Source organism: Accipiter gentilis, chromosome 18, assembly GCF_929443795.1.
Source record: "Accipiter gentilis chromosome 18, bAccGen1.1, whole genome shotgun sequence".
Taxonomy (NCBI): domain Eukaryota; kingdom Metazoa; phylum Chordata; class Aves; order Accipitriformes; family Accipitridae; genus Astur; species Astur gentilis.
Genome location: NC_064897.1, coordinates 26,303,932 through 26,326,260, shown reverse-complemented (window position 1 = coordinate 26,326,260; position 22,329 = coordinate 26,303,932). Strand labels below are relative to the sequence as shown.

General features: G+C 46.7%; 1 protein-coding gene across 9 annotated transcripts in view; it reads left to right on the top strand.

Annotated features, from left to right (window-relative positions):
- The window catches only part of RBFOX2 (RNA binding fox-1 homolog 2), a 173,325-nt gene that overhangs the window by 65,289 nt on the left and 85,707 nt on the right, over positions 1 to 22,329 (top strand). Inside the window, exon 1 of one of the 9 annotated variants that reach the window (XM_049821584.1) lies at positions 22,034 to 22,076. The exons of the other annotated variants lie outside the window; for them this stretch is intronic. Coding sequence (XP_049677541.1) covers positions 22,050 to 22,076 — 27 coding nt within the window. The 5' untranslated portion in view covers positions 22,034 to 22,049. Of the gene's footprint in view, positions 1 to 22,033; positions 22,077 to 22,329 lie in introns of those variants that run through there. 9 annotated transcript variants of the gene reach the window in all.

Genomic DNA, 22,329 nt, shown 5'->3' with positions numbered 1-22,329 from the left:
AATTTCCTTCCCTGATTAGTCTAAACAAAAGAATTAGAGGGATGTAAGCTGGCTGAGTTGGTGTGAATTTCTCCAGTGGCTCTTCTGCCTGACTGCTCTATTCCCACCTGTCCAAACAGGGATGAGCACAGGGGACTCTGTTTGCTGTAAGCCTGTCCAAGTCTTGGGAGACTGACAGGGACCAGGTCCTGTTTAAGTTAGTTTTTCACAAAACAGCCTGTTTATCTTGGAAGGAAAAAAATAAACCGTAAGAGAATAAGAAGAGAATAAACCTCAGCCTTCCTGGTTTCCAGCTGAAAGCTTGAGGAAGAAGACAGATAATAGTGATTTGAGACTGAACAGCTGTGTTTCCTGCACTTCCCATGGTGCTTACTTGCAAATCTTAATTCCAGCAGCGCCAGAACTTTACCCTTGTACTAGCGCCCAAGGTTACGGCAATGGTCTAGGAAAGGTCTTTGAGTTGATCTCAACTGGGATGGCTTTTTTGGCACAGCTCTAAGCAGTCACTAGGGTATCAACTGTATATGTGTGCATGTTTAACCAAAATTATGATTAGATGGCTTGTGCGATTAGCTGGAAGAGATCACTTTGTCCTTCAGCAAGGGCTACTGGGTACAGCAGGAGTTTCAGTCAGGTTGTGGGGTCAGATGAAATGTTTTCTGTAGGGAGTTGTCAGTTCGGAGGAGGATCTGCGGTCTGTATCCGCAGTACTGCGGCTCTGGATGGTACTCTGTACTGAGGGCAATACGATGCATCCTGTGGCTGTGCATCGGAGAGGCGGGCTGTGCTGATGGACCGGTGCAGATAGTTACATGCTGGAAGTAAAAACAGACATGCAGAAAATTAAGAAATCAATGGAGGATGTGCTTTGTGCCCTCTGGTGCTAAATTTTTTTGCTGAAAGTGTTGAAGATTCCTCAAAGCTGTGAAGAAGCTTAAACAAGTAATTAAGTTTCCCTCCTCTGTCCCTTAAATTTAGGTTTCATTGTTCTCAGAGTCCTATGTCTCATGACTAATATACTGCCTCCACAATGCTCTGGCTCATTTTTTACCAGATGGTTCTTGGGTCTGTAGTCGAATCCAGGGCAAAGGCAGTTAGTTTTTCTCTTGCCTCAAATGAAACATGCTGTCCCCCACACAATGCTCTAATTGAATCTTGGACATTAAGACAACGATGAAGTGAAAATACTTTGACCGGATGACAATGTTTTTAGATATTCTTAGGGATTATTATTCATTGTGCTTTAAGGAGCTGGCATGGGATGATACTGGAACACTCCTCTGGATTTTCTTTATAATTTATAAATCATCTAGTGTTGAAACAAGTTTAAATGCAGAAAAATGCTGAAATTCAAATATGTATACGTGGCTAGAAAGAAGAAAATGTGCAGTGTGATCTGCCTGTTGCTATTTTTTAACTTTTCATTTCTGTTTTAACGGCCTCTTTTTTCATCCCACCCTCAATCACTACGGTGCTGTCTGCTTGCATCCATGACGTACCTTTTGGATCGAGAACCCTTCTGAGTAAAGACGAAGCATCTCTCAGGAAGGTGGCAAAGCCTATTTGGCAGCATAAGTAGCTCCATCAGGACCACCTCAGTAATGTTGCCGAGTAGCTTTGCTCACAGGCCTGTTGGATCCAGCAGTAGTTTCAGCTATTCTGCCCCCCACCCCGATTTATTACACTGAGATTTTGGCTGCTGCTTCAGTGAGGAGGAGCAGTGAATGCCGATGACTTTTTTTTTTTTGTCTAACCAGCTGAAAAGGAGACGCACATTCAGCATAGGTGAGGCTGTTGATTGTGGCATCTTTTAAGAAATGAACGGTATCTGCATTTTAAAATTTCACTGTTGGGGAAATTTTTCTTTGGCAGCAAAAACTTTGCTGGAGTGTATATGGTGTACGTGTAACTGCTGTTTTTAAACACCTTTAGGAATCAGAAGTGCTGTAGAAATACGAGATGCTTTAATGCTTTTTCCTTGCACAGGGAGTGTTGCTCTTCAATGCAGCTGTTTAGCCGTTGCGAACAGGTGTGCAATAAACACCCCTTCCCTCTTCAGCCAAGCAGGGTGGTGATGGATACCCTCTCATTTAAACATGCATGTTTTTCTCTCCAACAAGAATAAAAACTTTAAAAATAGTATACATACCTAGAAAGAACCGAGTGCCTTGTCCCGTTTCCTTCTTTCCCTTCCCCCAGCTACCAACTCAAATTACCGGCAAGCTTTGGAAACTTTGGGGCAGGGGAATAGAGGTGCAGCTGGCCTGCATGTGTTGCACCAGCTGTAATGCAAATGATACATGCTGAAAGAGGCTTTTCTCACTTTTGTAATTCTTGTATATTGTTGTGCAACGGGGACATGCGACAATTTGTCTTAAATGTGTTTGCTGATATGTTCCACAGAGTATACTGTGTCCTTTGTTCCTCTCTGGGAAAAGACAATATCAAAATCCAATTGCCCGTCGGCAGCATGGCTGAATGCAGCTGGGACTGTCCTCCCGGCTTTCCCATCAGTCAGTCCTGGGGTGATCCCATCGCCCTTGATAGGAGTTAATTTAGAGCTGGCCGGAACACAGTCTTTGGTAAATGGTCAGCTTTCTTGACTGTTTGGACAATTTGTTATAAACCACTTTTTTTTTTTTTTTCCCCTTTGTTTCTGAAAGCAGCAGTACCTATTGCTCTTCTGCTGTGAGAGGGCTGAAGGGGGAAGTGCCTGGCAGACTGGCACACCAGTTGTCTATAGGTACCAGTCAACTTTTCCACCGCTTATCTAAAACGGTAGAAGAACGGGCATTGGGGTTTCAGTTGTGTAAAAACAAAAGCTGATGTTGATTTAATCCCATTACATTGCGTTGATCTCTCAACCACTGGACTCTTAGTAGGATTCCAGCTTTAATCCTGTAAGGATCAATCTGGCCCGTTGCTTTTCTGTCCTGATCCTAAATCCCCCTTTAATCTTGTTAATTATACCAGGCCTTTTTTGGTTTCACTTTTTTTCCCTTGTGGACCAGCAAAACCGCATTAAATCTTCATGTTGCTGTCTCTGACCCGGCGTTTTTACCCTTTATTCATCCTGTTGAGGACCGAGGTGCTCCTGAAGGCTGGTTTCACCACTGCAGTGGTGCCACATCAGCCTTTGGTGGTCTGGCGTCTGCCACTTCAGACTCCTGTGGAGTCACCTAGTCACGCTGCTGTGCTGAATCCCTCCTGGTTCTGCCAAGATTTTTCTTTTTTTTCATCCGTTGTTTGATAATGTGCTTTGTGAAGGGGGTAGGGAATCATGGAACATGAGACCCACTTTCAAATTGCTTTCTTATTTTAAAGAAAAAGATTTTTTGGAACAGAATGCCTTTGACCCTGGTATTGAGAGCTTTGGAGGAGAAGACCGTGTCAGGGAACATGGAGCACTCCTAGGGTGATGGGGCAAACTCTCTGAAAAGGGGGGTCCTGGGACAAGGCTTGGGTAGTCCCATGGTCCGCAGATATATTCTGAAGGTCATGGAGAAATTCAGCTGCTTAAATCAGCCTTTTTATGTTTACGTGTGTTCGGTGGCTTAAGGAGAGGAATAATACGCATTCAGACTTGAGGCTCTTTATCTTCACATTGCACTGTCTGCAGGCCTGCAAAGCCAGCGCTGCCTTTTCTGTGTAATGCACAAGGCCAATTTCTCACTGTGACAATCTGCTCCTGGCACTTGCAATAATAGAAACTAGCTGTGCTTAATGTATTCATCTCTGGTATTTCCTATACCGTAAAGAAGAAAACCAACCCAAAATTGCACCTACATTTGCTGTAACTCGATCAAGAGCTGACAGATCATTTCTGGAACATGTCTGTGCTGGGATCCTGACTGCTCTGCCAAATTTTATGCCTTTATCTTGCAGTGCTGCTCCTTCCCTCTTCCCTGTCTGTGCTGCTCTGCCTCACCCAGAAGAGGCTTCTGCTTTTCCAGCCTTTCGGCCAGATCCCGACTTCCTACCATCTTGGCAGAGCAGCACAGGTCTGATTTTTCCTCCTTGCCAGAATGCAGGCTGTAGGGATGGGTCTGTCATAGAAGTAGCCAAGCTGATTCCCTTTTAAACCAGATAGAGGGGAGACCGGTTTTGGATCACGGAGGATGAGCTCTCTGGATGCATTTATTCTAATTAAAGCAGCCCTCGTGCTTAGTTTTTGGAAAACACTTTGAGCCATGACAAGAGGTGACAATTGCTTTTAAGCAAACGTGGGCATTTTCCCAGCAGTTCTAGGGTTAAGGAAATTGCAGAGGGGTGACATGGTGACTGTGTTCCCTATTTCTGTGTGTTGCCAGTAGCGAGAAGGGGGAAACTTTGATTTCTAATCCGCTTTGGAGGAGGCTCTGTATCAGGGCTGCACAGAAACATCCAGTCAAGCAGCTCCTTTATCATAAAGGGGATTTTAATTAAAACTGTTCTCGCATCATGAGCGGAATGAGCGTCAGTGCCAGCCAGCCCTGTACTGGGCATTTATCTCCTTCAAACCACATTACCAGTAATTGCTGCATTAAATCAAAGTCGAGGGAGATTACAGGTCTGAATTGGGCAGGCGGCCGGTGCCAGTGTGGGGAGCTCCGTGCTGCCGAGCCGCTGATATGGGAACCCCCTCTACCCCCCAGTCGGGGGTGAAGAGTCGGAGGGCTGCTGGATCCCAAGAAGCCCTTCTCATTACAGGGCAGGAGTTTTTGTCATAACCTAGGAGGAGTGGCAGGCGGTACGCTTGGAGCATTTTAAGCTGCTGGTGTTTTTCTATTAACTTCCTTTTAAAACAAACAAACCCAATAACAAAACAAACCCTGTGGCATTGCCATCCCACCCCTGTCTCCTGTTTGGATCCACTGCAGACATTTCCTTTTGTTCATCTTCTACGGCTTATTCCAGCTCTGAAACTACAGAATAAATCGCCTTGCCTCTTGGTATGTCCCTTTCTCTCTACCTTCCTTGCCACGGCTCTGCTATGAAGCTGCTAACTTGGTCCCTCTCTGCCCTGACATGGGAGAGCTTCTCCCCTTCTTCACTTCTCCCCCCGCTGAGGAATTGTATCTTCCTTGACCTGTGGTTCCTTTGCCAACTATGGCTCATTAGTTCGTTTAATTATTTTTCTAGGTTTTTAAGCATTCTGTTGTCTGTAGCTGTAGAGCAGCTGTTTCCCTTCTTCTTGTCCCTATACTTTGACCTTGGTGGCTCCAGAAAACATCTGATCATCCTAGTGTTGCTCTTGCTTCTACTCTCCAGACCTCTGGCAGGGCAAGACTTGAGGAATGGCTGTGGCCACGTGAGGTTTTAGGCATGTGGACTGGCTGACGTAATTAGATCTATGTGGGCAATCAGTGAACTATCAAAATGTGACAGCTGGATTTCTAGGGGCTGTTATTGGATCTGTCTCATAATTGTAAAGAAGGTAAGTCAGGAACAGAATGTGCAGAAAGTGTGGTTTTGTTGTTTGTTTTTTTTTTTTTAATGTGGCCGTCATTTTCTTTGTTTTCATCTTGATGGCGGTTACTTATTTTTCTCTTCTGTTGCAGACAATCTGGGGCAGTTGGGTGGCAGTGACGGTTTTTCTTTATTTTGCCCAGAGACGCCTTTGGCAATCTGCCGTTCTGAAGTTTGCTTCCTGCAGGGTTTGCGTATCTACCGCATTCTCCTGCTGCAGAAGAGGGTCTCATCCCCAGCACCGTACCGAAGACCCTGTAATGTATGTGAAAGAGGATGCTGTAGCTCAACCTGTCTGCTAAGGCAGTTCAGTCGCAGACTGTAGAGCTGTATTAGATTTTCAAGATTCACACAAGTTTCTCAGAAGCTATCTAATTCAGAGCGGTTGCAGGAGGTGTGCCTGCTGTGCCCCTTCAGAGCTTGAAGTTGCAGCTTTTGCTTCATTACAATGTGAGCTTGAGATGCAGCTTAAGTGTTGCCCTACTTTAACTCTGGCCTATGCATGAATCTCTAGCCTGAGATAAGTGGTTCTTTTAAATTCATGCTAAGAGACCCGTAAAGCCGTAGAGGCTGAAGTTCGAGTGCTGCTGATATCCAAGCCGATAATGCAAAGGGGTTGCAGTTAATTTTTGCGTTGGTAGTCCCGTTATCATGAAGTGAGATTACCCCCGCTGCAGAGTTACTGGAGAGACGTGCAAGGTACGTGAGCCAAGTCTTTGGTAGAGATTTCTTGATAGCGACAGAAAACAGAGATTAAGGGTTTTCATGGGAACCAGGTAACCATCTTTATGGCTTCCTGGTTTTTGGGACAGAGGAAGCAGACAGTGGCAAATTGGGGTGAATGAACGTGCATGAATTTTTTTGTTGAGGTCACAGAAAGCTGCTGAGAAGAGCAAGTATCTTGTTCGTGCAGGTGGTGCAACGGGAAAAAGCCCTTGGTGGTTGTTGTCCAGGGGTTTCGGCTGCTGTGGCTTGTTTTAGAACTTGCTGGGAGTTGACGCTAGCCCGCAGGAAAGGGCTTTGGACTGAGCCGTGTCAGGCTTTCTACCGTCCTCTTGGCTCCTGGGGAGAAGTGTGGGTAGCAGTTGGCTTACGTGCCCACAGCAGACCTCTGTGCCCACGTCTTGGGGGTGTGTGTGAGAATGGAAGGACTTCCAGAATTTTGATCACTCCTGCTTTCTCAGAAATAGATGGGTTTCAAAAAAACCCCAACCAAACAAAATCTAGGTGTTTGCTGCCTTTTACTATTTTTGTCTTAATCTGAGGCAGAATGTGATGTGAAGACTACTTTGTGCCTAAGAGCTGGCATAACTTCAGCATACCTCTTCTGTTCACCGCAGCCTTCTACTTCTCCACTAAAACGACTGGAGGAGGGACACAGCGATAACCAGCACCTCTGCCCCAACAAGAGTAGTCCCTGGGGTCACTCCCTACATTAAAGCATGACTTGCTGCTGTCACCATTCATTTAGCGTGTCTGACTTTCCTCATTCAGGGTAAACTGCGTCGTTCTTGCCAAACCTCGACTTTGCGTGCTATTTCTGGATCCTTTCTGTGCACTCAGCAAATGCACCAATCTCTTAACTGCAGCACTTCTGGTATTTTGCTCTTGAATCTCTTCGGAGCTGCCTGATTTGGGGATTTTTAAATTTTTTTTCTCTTCAAATGGGAATGGGGAAAAAGCAGGATTCCTTATCTGAAGCTTAGCAGGGTGAGCAAGATTTTGAACAGGCCTACAGAAAAGAATGGACAGATGCAATTCTTCTATCATGAAATTGTCTTTGCTGAAGGTGTCGTATTCTGTATACTGCCACGCTGGAACTGTTTCCAAAGGATTTGCTGAGATTTTTTTGGTGACCTGCTGTTGTGGCAGCTAAAGGTCCTGCCTGCATGATGTTCTTCAGTTCCTCAGTTCCTGCCGGTAATGCAGTCTCAGACCCGGCTATCTCATGTGGATTGTGCTGCCTGTTTATTTCTCTTTTACTTCATTCAATTAAAAGTTTAGTTTAATATTTTTGACATGTTTTGTTTCTTGCTTGCATGGTTACAGTGTGTGGGCAGCTGCGCTGCTATTCTGGTTGAACCAAGTTGGACAGGGAATGCCTTTGCTCCTGTGTCAGAAGAGCAAAATGCTGCCTGAGAAAACCTTTTCCCCAAATTCTGCTTTTGTTTGTGTAGCTGGGAAGCCATACCGCTCTAAGGTAGGGATAAATTTAAGTCGATACTAGCATAATTTATTGTGTGGACACTATTTAACTTGGAACAAGTACCTTTTTCTATTTTAGTTTGTCACATGGAAGCAATTTGATAAGCTGGGAGGCGAGGTAGGGGGGAAAATCCATACCAAAACCATCTCCGTTAGGGAGCGAGCGAGCACTCGGTTTAGATGAGTGAGACATGGCCACGTACTGCAATTCTCTGTGATAGCTCATCATGTGCTCCCTTCACCCCAGGCAAAGGCGAGGTAAAACGTGTTAGCTCAAACCCTCGGCGAAAGTGGTTTATCCCGTGAGCGTTTGCTGGGATAGACCGGGAATGCACGTGGCGTCACCGACGGCCCCGCGGCTGCCACGTGGCAACTTGCTGGTGGGGCTGAGATAACGGTGTAACTATACTTACACTACGGGGGAAATCGCCATTGCAGTCCAGGCCTAATTTGTGATTCATTCAATTAAAAATACTTGGTGAGAGTATCTCTGGTACTACCATCTGGTGACTTTTAATAATATTTATTCTTAGGAAGATATTTCTTTAATTAAGGAATTAACCGTAATTTTTCTAGGCTTAGCATAGATCTGGAGAAATGCTCAGGCTTAAGCTGCTGTATTTCGTAGAAGAGTCAGGTCTTTCTTTTTTGTCCCCTTAAGGATCAGCTAATTGAACTGCTGCTGCTTGTTAAGTGGAAAAACTAAGTGGGAGTATGAGAGACGAAACGGACAAATCTTTTCTCTGACTGAGGTTCTGGAGCTAGCTGATAGATCTAGCAGGAAAGGCTAGCTGCCTCCACGCTATTCTTTTTGTTTCCTCTTTCTCCACTGTCCTCAAAGGAATATAGAAAGGGAGCGTGGCTGTCGTGTAATGTCTAAACTACCAAGAGAAAACTCCTTCTCGTCTTTGATGTTGAAATTCTGCATCTGGACACCTTTTTGTTTTTCATGTAACAGGCAAAAAGCATTTTGATGGACATGTAGCATTACCAAGATCAGTGCGTACACAAGTGGTCCCAAAAGAAAGCTGTGCTACGATCTCCGCCTTTGCCAAATGGCTTAGCCCAAAAGTACACTTACTTTCTTCCTGAAGTAGTGCCAAGCACTTAGAGTTCTCCTTGAAAGGAGGCCCAGGCCAAACACACGGATATATTATTTTTTTTTCTGGAAATTCTGTGTATACTTTCTTTTCCCCCTTTATACTGTGCCTCTGGTAATAACTAAGGTGATGGAGCCTGTCTGGTTTTGGAAGCTCCTTTTGGACTTGTTGCATGTTGTACTCAGGTGTGCTGGAGTCTTCTCAGGATGGTGTAATTAAAACCTGTTTTGTAATGTGTGTAAAGCGATGGTTTGGGGTAGAAATGAAAGTTGAAGTTGTCTTCTCTGTGGCGCTGGTATATCCAGACTGCTGCCAGCTTTATTTTGCAACTTAATCACTAATATGTTTTTGTGAGTTATTGTTCTGTTAAAGCTGCCTTTCTGGGAGCCAGCTCGTTAGCTAGCGTCGTGCGTAAAACCTCGGTTCTGGGAGCACGGTCTTCTGACAGAGAATTTTTCAAACTTCAGATGAGTGTTCATTGCTGCCTTACATTTTTCCTTTGTAATAATTTCAGAGACAGACTTTGGGCAATCTGAGTTTTGCCTGAATTGACTCCAGCTCCTTGTCTGGCAGCTGAAGTTGTGTGGCCAGGATCTGTACTTCCAACTTCAGGAAGACTCTGCCTACATACATCTAACTTCAGGATCAAGAGTCTTTACTCTCTCGCAATTTCACCAAGAGTCTTTGTCTCTCTTGACAGCCGTGACTCTGTAGATCAGGTACTCGGAGAGCTTAGTTTCTGGTTGAGGAAGATCCAGACTTGTGGTTTCATGAGTTCTGTTTTGGTCTGTAGGTTTCTGGAGTTTGCGAATGCTACTGTTCTACTGGATGGCTGTAAGAAAGCTCAACAAAACAAAAAAAAGCCAGTTGTCCAGCAAACAAAGGTCTTGCAATATTGTGCTTTAGCAGACCGACATGGTATCCTTGCTCTGCCTCCGTTTTCCAAGTCCTTCCTAAAGCAGAGTTTGTTGAGGCTTTTAAAATAGTGGTACTTAAGAAATAATTATTTTTAATTCTGACCTGTCCTTTTATGCTGTGTATTTGTAATTGTGTTTTAAAGCTGTGCTAGTTTTCCAGTCTAGACAAACCATTAATATTTAAAAGCTATGCGTAGATGATGCAGTGAAGAGCTGAGGGCGGTAACAAGATGCAGGTATCTTACGCCCATCATTTAGAGTGTGCACAGCGCCTAGCTGTTAAGCCATTTTAGATCAGTTTCAGGACTACAGAGCTTGGGTGGGGAGTGTTCAGAGCGGTAGAGGCAGATGCAAACAAGCTCCATCACTCGTAAGTAAATTGTCTAGCAAATAGAGAATGTGTCGCAGAAGAGGATTGAGAAGGGAGATCTCCAGCACTTCGAGGGGAAAGGACATGACCAGGAGCTATTTCAGAGCTTCCATTCTATTAAATATTGTCTTTGGTATTCTTCTCCCTTAAATTTTCTTGAAATCATGATTTTTTTCTGTGAAACCTGGAATGTGTAATGACTGAGGTTCCATTGTCTGCTTGAGGTATTTCCTTGGCAGAAGCAGTGAGTGTGATGGGGCTATATTCTCTGCTACACGTAACCTAGTATTTACTGCTTTGTTTAGCTTTGGGCTTCTTAGGCCTTTTGCCAGAGGGATTTTAGTTTCCTTGGATTCAAAGTGTATTTTTGGTAATTTCATTTGTGCTAATGTGTTTTAGGAACATTAATCCTAATGAACATGAGGTATCAGTAGCACTAACTAATCAGACCGGGTTCAGGCAAGCAGTGGCTCCTATGGCTTTACCAACACATTGAAATTCTTTCCTGTGATGTCCTTATTACGCTAATCCAACACGCTCTCGTTTGCTTCTGCTCCTACTCCACATCCCCCAGAACTGCTGGTTCCATTTCTGCCTAATGCATCTCATTCCTGATCTTCAGCATTTGCATGCTTAACATGTTTTACTCGCAGAGAACGCGCTGGCTTGGTTATTTGCTCTCCTGCATAGCTGATCCACCACCAGATCTTCTTGCTCTTGAGATCAGGACACCTATGTAAAACTGCCAGGTTTCTGAAATGTGAGGAAAAACAATTTGCGCAGTCACCTATTTGTCATCATCTTTGCTTCTGCTTGCCATTTTGGAATACTGAGCTTTCCTGTGCATGCTCTGCCTACATTTATATCCTCCCCACTTGAATCTCTAATGATTTCAGGGTCAAAAGAACAACTAGACCATATGTAATTTTTCTAGTTGTTGGTTATATTAAAACTGGGCAGAAAAAAATCCCATGCAGCTTTTTGAAAAATGTTACACCTATTCAAACCAAACAAGCAATACAGCCCAGAAAATGTAGCCTATAGAGGACTGATGACTTTCCAGTATAAATTCTCACCTGGAGTCAGTGAAAGCCACCTTTGTGTTCAGGACATGGGACTTGCATTGGTGCAAAATGAGAATCTCTTGCAGCTCTAAAGATGTAATCTTGGTACCGTGTGCTGTTTGTCTAACACCGGTACAAGCTGGCTGAGCCGCTTGATCTATTTAGCTGCTATGGAAATCAGCACATACCCAGCCAGAAAATGCATCCTTGCTTGCTGGCATGTTTCCTACATTTACATCAGTCTTTAAAAAGCAGAGACATATTGTAAGCTGCTCATCAGATCCCTGATGACCCAGTTTAGCAGATGTAGTGATTGGCTAATTGTTAAAGATGCCATTTTTGGTGGGTGAGAGGAAGAGCATCAGCCAGGCTTCTAGCGATGAAGAGTTAGAATCAGCGGAGGTAAGAGCTCTTTAGTGGGAGTAACTAGATAAGGCTTGGATTAATTTGTCTGGAGAACAGAGAATTATACTAAAGATTTTATAAATTCAGTTTATAAAATGAAACTGTTGGTGTAATTTCCTTAGTAAAGATCGATGTGGTGTAATGACTGTGCAGCATGGAAATATCTCGGGCTCCATGCTATATTGTTGTGTCCCCACAGTACCACGGTTTTTAGCAATTTAAAAAAAAAAATAAAAATACATAGAAGATGTCTGGAACTACCATGGCTGCACTTCAAGCATAGAGAGGCTATGGCTAGCTTATGTTCTTATAGCTGTAATTGTAATTGTGACTTAGCATGCTTGCTATAAGCAGTCTGAAGAAAGCAGGGAAGGCAAAGCCCAGGGCTGTGGTCTTGTATTTTCCAAAAATGCTCCTCAGTCTGCAGACATCAAAGAGAGCAGTGCATGTGAAGGAAAATACTGGGTTTTGAGAATGTTGGGAAAAACGTGCGTAATCTCCATGCCTTGCTTAGTACACAGAAAGAGGAAAATTAGGTAAATGCTGCTACAGTAGCATGTAAAACAGTATCTCTAGGCAAAAGGATGGGTAGGTAGGAGATGGAAAACAATAAAATTCAATGTTATAAAAAGAATAATAAAATTCGGCAGTAACTAGATGGGTGATACTCATAGTTGAGGGAGCTGGGAGCTGAGTGCACAAACATATCAGGGGTTTTTTTGAGCTTCTGGCATTAGAAATAACAAGTAGAGGAACCAGAGCTATTGGTGCAGAACATGAAACTGGATATTATAGGGATAATATCAATCTGCAAGAATAGTAATCATGGCTTTAACATGCATTCAAGATTATGTGTGGTTCAGATAGGGTAGATGTAAAAGGTGATAGGCTGTATTGTATGCACTGGACTGTAAAGAAGAAAGAAGAGTAATACTGATAACGCAGGATCTGTTTCTGGTCAAAATTGCTGTGGGGAAGAATGGTAAAAGAGGTCCCAGAGGGAGTACTTTGAGTCTGCTGTAATCCCTCATAGGATTGGATTCAGATACAAACGTGAGGCTCTGAAATGATGTTATTCCCAGTACCATTAGAGAGATAAATATTAGTATGAGAAACTTTAATTTCTCAGATATAGCTTGGAGGACAAATGCTACTAATTATAATAGGGTCAAAAGATATCGTCACTGTAGCATCATCACCTGTTGTTGAGACGGTGAGTGAATTATTGGTGCTATGACTATTACAGGAAAACAAGCTGTTCAGAAGCCTCCATGTCCCCACCTTTGGATGGGTTGATCATGATGCAAGCTTTGATACATGAAGCAAAATATTTAGTGAAGCCAGGGAACCGGATTGAAAACTCAGACTTGAATGTAGAAGTGTGTGGTTTGGGTTTTACTTGTTGTTGGGTTTTTTTTGTTAGAGGTACTTTGGATACAAATTCTTGATGATATAAGCAAACGGGGAAAAAAACTGGTAAGAAGAAACTTCAGCCTAACTGGAGGCATAATCACCTTATAAAGGCTGTTGGGTGCAAGAAAAGAATTTACAAAAGAGAATTTATCAGCAGAGATTGCTGTGCCTTTAAAGTCAGTAGGGCTAAAATGAGAACTGCCAAAAATCAGGCTGAGTTAAACCTTGCAAATGTTGCTAAGGAAATCAGTGACAGTTTCTCAAAATACAGTTAGAGAGAAGGGAAGATGAGGGGCAGCTTAGTGTTGGGGATGGGGTAGTTAATGAGGATGCTCTCGTGATTGCAGAATTGAACAAATCTTTTTGTTGTTGTTGCTGTTGGAGTTGATCATGGGAGCAAGGGCAGGATGGGTAACGGGCATGAACCTACCACAGAAGCAGCCACGTTGGACATTTCAAAGATGTGCAGGCTGGGCTGGGGAGCAGGGTTGCCTGGGGAAGGGTGATGCCTATTCCTGAAAGTGAAAGAACCGGTTCAAGAAGTTGCAGATCTGATACAAGTTTTAATCTATCAAATCAGGAGTGCTATCGTATATTTGGAGAATGGCAAGCGTAATAGCCCTATTGGTGGTGGGGGTTGATCTGAGTAAATAGACCTGTTAGTCCAACCTCAGCTGTATGCTGACACAAAAATATTAATTAAAGGCTTGTACACAAATGAAAAACGCAAAAAAAGGCAACACAAATCCATCAAAATAGGGTTGTGCCATATCAGCCTGCCTGTTTTTAAGATAACCAATTTTCTTAACTTGATAACATGCATTTTTCTTAATGGGGTGGCATGTCTTACTGTAGACAGGTCCTACAGCTTCTGATGCGGTGCTACAGAGGAAATTACTAATGAGGCTAGAAAAGATGCAGTTTAGTGCTGGAATTGTGAAACGGATTAGGAGCTAACAATGTTGTTCTGAGTAATGTCTTAAAAAAAAATAATAATGATGAGCACAGGCTAGATCAGGTGCAAGAAAGGGCTGCTAAAGATAGGGGAATAGTAAACCTGTCGTGGCAAAAGACTGGAACGGCTGCTTGTTTAGATGGGTAGAGAGGGGATACATGAGGAAGGTTAATCGTAAGGGAAACAGAAAATACAGTTAAACCAGAAGACGGTACTGGCACAAGAACAATGAATAAACAGAAATTGCTCAGGAATAACATTAAGCTGGAGATGAACAGAGACCCCAGCTGCTGGGGAGTGCTGTTCTAGAGCAGCCCTTTGGCTGGGGAAGTGTAGCTGCAAAACCCAGTTCTAAGATGTAGCGTGATAAATTTTATGAAAAGATTCGATGATGTTGTATGATAGCAGTTGATCTGATTGTGTGTGTCAGGAGGTCTTTTCCAGTCTTAATATTTCTGTAATTTTAAAATTATTCATATGTGTAAGCGTTTGCAGGAACAAGGCTATGATTTTATAGCAGTTACCTAACTTGTGTTACTGGAAATGCATGTGCATAGCAGGTTATATGGTAATGTAGTTGGGCCTTTATCTCAAAATAAAATTATGGAGTGCAGCGCCATCTTACATTTGACTAATATTTGTTGCAAGTCAGTGTGCAGCAGTAAACCAGCCATTACGGCCAGCCTTGCAGAAAATTCAGTAGTTTATTACTGGTCAATAAAGTCCTGCTGAATCCATCTTGGCATATACAAGTTTAAAACTAGTTTTTGTAATTTAATTTTCTGTGGGGCACAGGAGGTGCGATGCTTTGTTACCAAAGTGTCACCCAAGTATCTTAATGCTGGTTAAGGCAGAGTATTTAAATCTGCATCAAAAGCTTTAAAGCATGGCAGTTCTATCTGGATCTGTAGTTAAAACAACAGAGGAGCTTAGGTGGTGCTCCCTGCTCCCCCTCCTTGTTTTGTTTTGCCCATCTGATGGTTATTTATAGATAGTAAAGATATCTGCACTAGGATTTGGAAACACTTTATTCGCCTGAGGCCTGGTTGGAAATGACAAGAATTGGATTGTGAAATAAATGTAAGGTTTTTAACTTAGTTAGGGATTTGGTTTTAAAACCTGGGGCAGTAATATGGAGTAGCAAAAAACAGGCTGTGGAAAAGACTTTGGGTTTTTATAAATTAATGCCTTTTCATAAAAAGATGTTATTGGAGATACTAAATTGCCTGAGTGCATAGTAACGAGCTATGCATAAGAATGAAGGGCAGGCGCCTATTGAACGTGTAGTTACAGAAAGAAGGAAAAAAAAAAAAGTATTGGTCGTTCAGAGGAAACCAGATACTGTGTCCGAGAGCAGGGCTTGCAGGGGGAGTGCTGAGAGGTGGCTGAACAGCCCTCTGAAGGTAAGAAGGAGGCATAATGTGAGCTTCAGAAAGTTAGTTTGGGTCTGGGGTGAAATAAACTGGCCAAAGGCAGAATGAGCCGAAAGTTCATTGTGGGAGCCTCATCCTTTTTCCCCAGTGAAGAGATCTAGAAGCATAGCTGCTTTCCCATTTATGGGCAATTAATTTCTCTCTCTGTGCAAATCTTCACAGAGAAACAATGGCTATAGAAACTTTTTTTTTTTTTAGATGTAGAAAATGTCATGCTTTATACTCCCCAAATTGGCCATGCTCCTTGTGTAAGGAAGAAGCGGCCCCGTGGCCTTAGGAAAGATGATGAGAGTGGGCGGCAGCTGCTGTAACCACTCACCCAGCTCCTAGCTGTCCTTCTCCGAGGTGTCTCGGAAAGAAAGGGCAACGGGAGCAGAGGACGAGCCAAGAGCTGTCTGGTCAGGCTGGGTGGGTCGGAGGGTTGCGGATTAGGCACCCCTTACCTAAATTACAAAGTGCCGCACCTGCAAATTGTGCTAGATAATGAACCATGTATTAACTTTTTTTTTTTTTTTCCCCCGAGACCTTAAGTTTAACTCTTTCTGAGGGGGAGGAAATTACCAGTAACGATGGAAAGGCAGCTAGCCCAGAGCTAGGCTGAGGTAGCTGTTTGGTGGTACGCAGCAGCACTACAGAAAAGTTAAAGATTAGAAATGCAAAAAAACCCCCGTCCGTATGCGTTTAAAATTGGGGGGTGGGTGGGAATTTGCGTAGCCCATCTCGGGTTTGAGCACTGTAACATCCTTATTTTTGAAACCTCGGAGGGAGGGGTTTTATCATTGCCACCATTTGGAGAAAGGTGGGAATCCTTTGTGGTTTGGGGCTGTTAACTCTTCGGGAGCCCGGGTTTTGGGCCAGTGTCAACCCGGTGCAGTTTGGCGTAGCGATGGCCGAAACCTCACGCGGTTTGCTACAAGGAGGTGTCCGTGTTGTGTGTCCCGTCCCCCCCAGCCACACACCGTGTCTTCTAAGAATCAGCAGTGGGCTCTGGGGTGTCCGGTAACGCGTCCGGCACGCAGGGCCGGCGGGCTGAGCCGGCCGGCCTCTGTCCGGGCAGCTCTCCATCTGTCCCCGTCGGTCAGGGAGCGGATTCCTCCCCGAGAACAGGGAGGTTGGGCTTCCTAAAACGGGCGCAACAACTGGCCTTGCCCAACTTTGCCCCCTTCTCCCCGCTGCTCACCGTCCCCCCGTGGCAGAATTAATCCCCCACCCCCAGTTTGACTGGAACAGCTGAGGGAGGCAACCCACCGGCGTTGGGCCGGGCCGGTGGGGGCCATCCCGGAGCCCGGCTCCCCCCGGCAGCCCCGGTTCCGGCAGCTGTCCCTGCCCGCCTCAAGTGCGGAGGGAGGGAGAGGCGTTAAACGATACGGGCACATACTCCCTCGTGAAAGAGATCCCTTCAGCCGAGATATCAATGTGGCTTCTCCCCTCTCCCTCCCTCCCCGACACCAAAGGGTTTTACTACGCTAATCCCAGCACCTGTCCCTGCCGAGGACGGCAAGAAGGGTATGGGGGTGGGGGAGGAACGGTCCCATATGTTTTTCCCTGTCCTGGATTGGGAGTGTTCCCTCTGACGCACCTAGAGCCCAGAACATATGCTCTTTTCAGATCCTAAATGCTGTTTGCTTCCTCCCATCCCCGGTGGCGGTGGCTGCGAAGATCCTGGGTCCCCCTCTTCCCGGCAGTCGCTCTGTTTGCTGCCCGGGAGCCGTAGGACGCTCCTCGGTCGAGGCTTGCAGGGCCGTTTTCAGTAGGGGATTTCTAATTTTAGGAGCCTCTGCCGCCTATGGTTGAGCGCTGCCTTGCTGGATCCCAGAAGAGAGGGGCTGAGCTGAGCCAAGCCAGGCAGCTCCTTTTTATTTTCAGCTGAGCTAGTGTCAACCTGAGTGGCCCCAGAGGCCCGAGCCAAGCACTGCGCAGGGCTGCCAGAGTCCTTCCCACAAGGCTGAAAGACGGAGACTCGGGTTTGAAGCTTCCAGTCCTGTGTCCATTTGGCCTTTAGCTGGAGGATCTTTGGCTATGTATGGTGTGTATTGTATGGATTACCAATACCCAGTCGTCCAGGTAAGCAGAAGGACGGTGGCGACTTTATAGAGTCTTGGTGTTTGCTCTCTGTTCCTTGGGCAGAACTGAAGCTTATGTGCTGGTTTTGTAGAAAGACACTGCTTCCGTGCCGGGCTCCTTGGCTTGGTGCATCCCAGGCCTCAGCAGCCTGGAGGCTCTGCGGAGGGTTTTGAGGCTCCCGCACGTGAGCGGTACTGTTTGACGCTTTAACTCCAAGGTCTGTGTTGTTTGAGACTTGTGTGTTTTGGTTTGCGTTTTTGGCTTTTTTCTGAATCCCACCCCCCACCCCCCCCCCCCCCCCCCCTTGTAGGGGGGTTGAGCTGACAGCAATGCCATGCTCTGCAAACTAGTATGTTGTTGCGTGCCTTACTGCATTGTCCGGGCGCATGTGACTTGTACGTGTGACTGCAGCCTGTCCCGCAGGCATGGCGAGCCACCCAGAGCAGCTCCTCACCTATTTGCCTTCTCCCTCCTCTGAAATCACCCACAAAACCTCTGACAAAGTCTCATTCGCCACCTTTTTGCTTTTGGAGGTCCAAGGAGGATGTGTAGGGTGATAGGAATGGGTGGGTTTGAGAGCAGAGCTCGGGGCAGGGCGAAGCCTGTATTGCAGCTTCTGCTGGGGGAGGGGGCTATATTTGGAGCACACGTGAGATTTGCTGGCCTGGCGTGTGGAGTCTTGGAAAAGCCAGAGGCCACGGGTCAGGCTCAAATACTTCTGGAGCCAACTGAAAGATGATGTTCTCTGCACAGTCCTTGGCTATTCAGTGTCAGCATTCCTTGTCCTCGCAGGCACCAAATTTATCCAGAAAACGTGAAATGTAGACTAGCGGCTGAAGATTATCTACCCTAAGATACGTCAGATAGCCACTAAAGAGTATTTTGTTAGGTTACCTTGTACCGGGGGTTTTATTACGCACATGAATAGAATCCACCAGCAGAAGTGTGTCTTTTGGTTGTTAAGATTTGTTCCTGATAAATTGGTTCTTTGCACTTGAAACTTTTTTTTTCCTCCCTCTGGCCTTGATCCAGCTGGCAGGTTTGCTCCATCTAAACTTGAGCCAGCATAGAAATGCAGGTAATGGGATGTTAAAATTGAAGGCTGTGCTTGCTTTCCACCCTAGCAGCAGAGGGGAATTATAGGCATAGCGAAAGAAGAAGGAAGACAAATCCTGAAACTCACGGAAAGCGGAGTACTTGTGGCTTTCTCTTCTCTCTCCGTTTCCATGAGTCCTATGGGTATTAAACTAACCCAAGCATTTGGAAGTGCCCGTGTAGACCACTTGGTTAGACTAGAGGTTAGTTCTTCATCTGTGCTCTCACCAGTGTGATTTCAGTGGCCTTGTCCTGTCACCTGCTGCATAAACATCTTTCTCCAGCTTATTTTCCATTAGAATTCAAATGATAGGAGCTCACCAAAAAACCATCGTGTACATCCGAGTGAACACAGACAAGAATACAGAAGTGGCGCAGACGTGCTCAGGTGGGAGCAATGAGCTTTGCCTGGCCTGATAAGGGTGATAAGCTGTGTCCTGGCACTGCAGAGGCCGACTAGTTAAATTTGCCATAGTTATTTCAGAATGCTACTTCCACAGCACGGTAATGAAGTTTCAACGCATATGTGCCTGTGATGCACGAGAAATCATGAGAACTCCTAAGCATTGGCATCTAGAGCCGTTCTGAGCATGTTGCTTTTTGAATAAATGCAGTAAGTAGGAAGGGATGATCTCATGGCTCTGAGCTGCATGTTCTTCAGGCTTCCAGCCTTCAGCTCTACTTGTGCTCCTCTGTTGTTTTCAGCAGCCTGTTCTGCAGTTTGAGCCTTTGGTTTTGCTCAGTAGAGGGAGGCAAACAGCGATGGTAAACTGGGCGGTGGTTCCATGATTTGCACGTAGGAGAAGCTAAGTGGAGGCCCACCAAACTTACTTCACTTGGCCACGAGACAACATCTGAACCCTCAGCCCTCAGTGAGGAAAGGCAAGTCGCACAGATTCACCAATTAATTTATCAGTCTTGTTCATTATCAGGTATTGCTTTGTGGGCTGCAGTAGAGCCCAAGATGACAAAAGACCTCAAGTGTTAACCGTGTCGGATCATGTTTTTTCCACGGTATTCTTGAAGCTTTTGAAACTCTGTATTGGGTGTTCATTTTGGCTGTTTTTGTGGCAATCCGAGCTCCTGCAGACCTGCGTTTCTTGTTGCCTGAGCACATCCATTGGAAGTTGGGGCTTTTCTTTCGCTAAACAGGAGCAAAGGCGGATATATTCCAAGCATGGGGGAGGAGATGCTTTCTGGCCTACAATGGAGATGAAAGAGGGAGACCAGCAGTAGATCGCACTGAAGGGAATTCCCACTCTGCTGGCACATGAGCAAAGCAGTCGTACCATCTGGGTGGTGGGAGGCAGTGCAAGGGAGGGTTCAGTGTGCGGTTGGGCACCTCTTTTTCCTTGGAGGATTCTTTTTGATGGCAAATATTTCTAGAGGTTCCTAAGGTGAAGGCCAAAATGGATCAGGAATGATGCTATCCTGGTTAACAGTGGTGAGGTGGTGGTAGCATGTTGTTTCTCCGTCCTGAAGGTCTGTGCTATGGCCCTAGATCTGGGACAAGAACTTGTTAACCCTATGGCACAGAGGAGACTCGGTGAACGCAATAATTAAATTAAGTGGAGAGAATAAGGAGATTATCCTGAGTGATTTGCAGATGTCTGGTGAACGAGATGCACGTTGCTGAAACCTGGTGCTTTGGCGTGGCAAAGGTATAAGGATGTCACTGTGGGTTTGGCTGCTTTGAAATTGAATTTACACTCGATCCAGAATCGTGCTCCAGAATCTCAGGTTTGTAATAGGGGAGGGGGGAAAAAAAAAAAAATCTAATACTTTCCCTGGTTTTACAATATTGCCTGTAAACCTGTAGTATCATAAACTGCAGGTTAGCAGAGAGGATGAGATAACTCGGAAAAATGTGGGCTCTGACTCGGAGCCCTGCGGGCAGCGGCTGTGAAGGCTGGCTCCTTCCCAGAGGAGCCCACACCACGGCTGAGCGTTGGGTCGCGCGGGGCGGCTGGCCTGTGGCTCTCTGCCTCCGTGCTCCGGTGGGACATAAGGGTTGTCCGTGTCTCGGTCTCGGGCTTTTAATGCCGGAGGAGTGAGCTGGGCTGGGATGCGTGCTCCTGCTGGCCTTCTGCTGAATTAGGAGAGAAAGGGAAAGGGAGGGAGTGAGCCAGAGGTCAGTTTGCAGCGAGTGAAATTGGGAAACTGAAAAGCACCGTGGGTCAGCATGGGCTGCCTGGAGAGCAGCGCCGTAGCAGAAGCCCATGAAGCAAAACCACTAGGCTTTGCTTTTTTTTTTTTTTTTTTTTTTGGGTGTAAATCATAACTGGGCATCTTCAGGCAAAGGAGAACGCGTGGGGATGCAAAGTGTTACTGCACTGTAATTTGGCTTTGCTGCTGCTAAAGTCTGGGGAGCCTCTTGAGTACCAGGTGTCAAGAAGAGACGCATCAGAGGGGCAACTTGCCTGAGCGGGTTTATCTCTGCGTCATGAGCCCTGGAGCATCAGCGCAGTCCTCATGTCTGACCGAGGGATCGGCGGACCCCGTCCGTGGGTTTCCGTGGGTGCGACGTTGGGAAGAATCAATCGGAGCCTCTCTGATCCCGTCCGCCAAATGGGGTGGCTGCGTATCGGTCTGTTTTACGGGGTCGCCGGGAGAACAAACGCTGCCAACCGTGGCGTGCTCAGGTGTTGGAAGGCCAGATGCTTACTGAAGATAAATGGGAGGGGAGAAAAAAAAAAAAAAGGCAAGCTGGGAAGGAGTCCAGCGATCTCCCAGTTTTTATGATGAAAGAAATGCAGATCCTGGCACGGATAGTGCTTCCGGTTCATCCGCCGCACCGGGTAACCCACGCGTTCTCCCCCTTTGTGGCAGGAGGGGGGTCTGTGCGGAGCTGACAGCTCCCCCCGAGCATCCTCCCGCGGGGAGATGCTCTCTCCCCTCTCCTGAGCTCCGGCTGGGGGGGAACCGGACCGCTATAGACCCGACCCGCCGGGAAAAGATGGTAGGTGCGGAGGAACCGGGCCCCGGGGGGGGGGGGGGGGGGAGCAGCGCTTTTGTTCCCAAGCTCGGGTTTTGGGGGGCTCACGCCCTGGGGGTCCCGAGGAGAGGGGGGCCGGGGGGGGGGGGGGGGTCCTGGCGGGCAGGCTCAGGGGAAAAGCTCGCCCGGGGAGCGGCGGCCGGACTCGGAGCTTTGCAGCGGGTTGCGGGGTGAGGAGGGAGGGGGGGGGGGGGCCGTGCCGTGCTGAGGCGAGCCGGGCGAGGCGGGGGCGGTCCCGGCTCGCATTAATTACCTTCGGCATTCGGGGCGGTGCTTCCCGCAGCCATCTGGCTGAGTCGGGGGGGGGGGGAGCGGAGGGAGGGAGGGAGGGAGGGTGGGGGAAAGAAAGGGAGGAACACGGGAGAAGAAAGGGAGGAAAAAGGGCTCGGGGGGCACCGCGCCGGCGAGGCAGCGCAGCGCAGGCACCCGCCGCCGCCCGCCTCCACGGGGCTGCCGCTTTTTTTTTTTTTTCTTAAATTATTTTGGTTTTTTTTCTTCTTTTTTTTTTTTTTTTTTTAATTCCCCATCCCTTCCCCCTCCCCACCCCCCCCCTCCCCCTGCGGCCGGGCTCCCCCATTTTGGTTTATGGAGAAAAAGAAAATGGTAACTCAGGTAAGGCTAGCGGGTGGGCCCGGGCTGCCGGGTACCGCGCCGCCGCGGCTGCCTACCCGGCTTTGTCTGGGGGGCCCGGCCCGGTACGGAACGGAACGGAGCGGCCGGGAGCGGGGCTTTGCCCCGCCGCCTTCCCCCCCACTCCGCCCCGGCGCTGGGGCGGGAGGGAGCCCCGCTGCTCCGGGGAGCTGGGTTGGGCGCTTTTGGGGAAGAAGGGGGTTCCTGCAGTCCCCCTGCCCCGACCGAGCAGCCT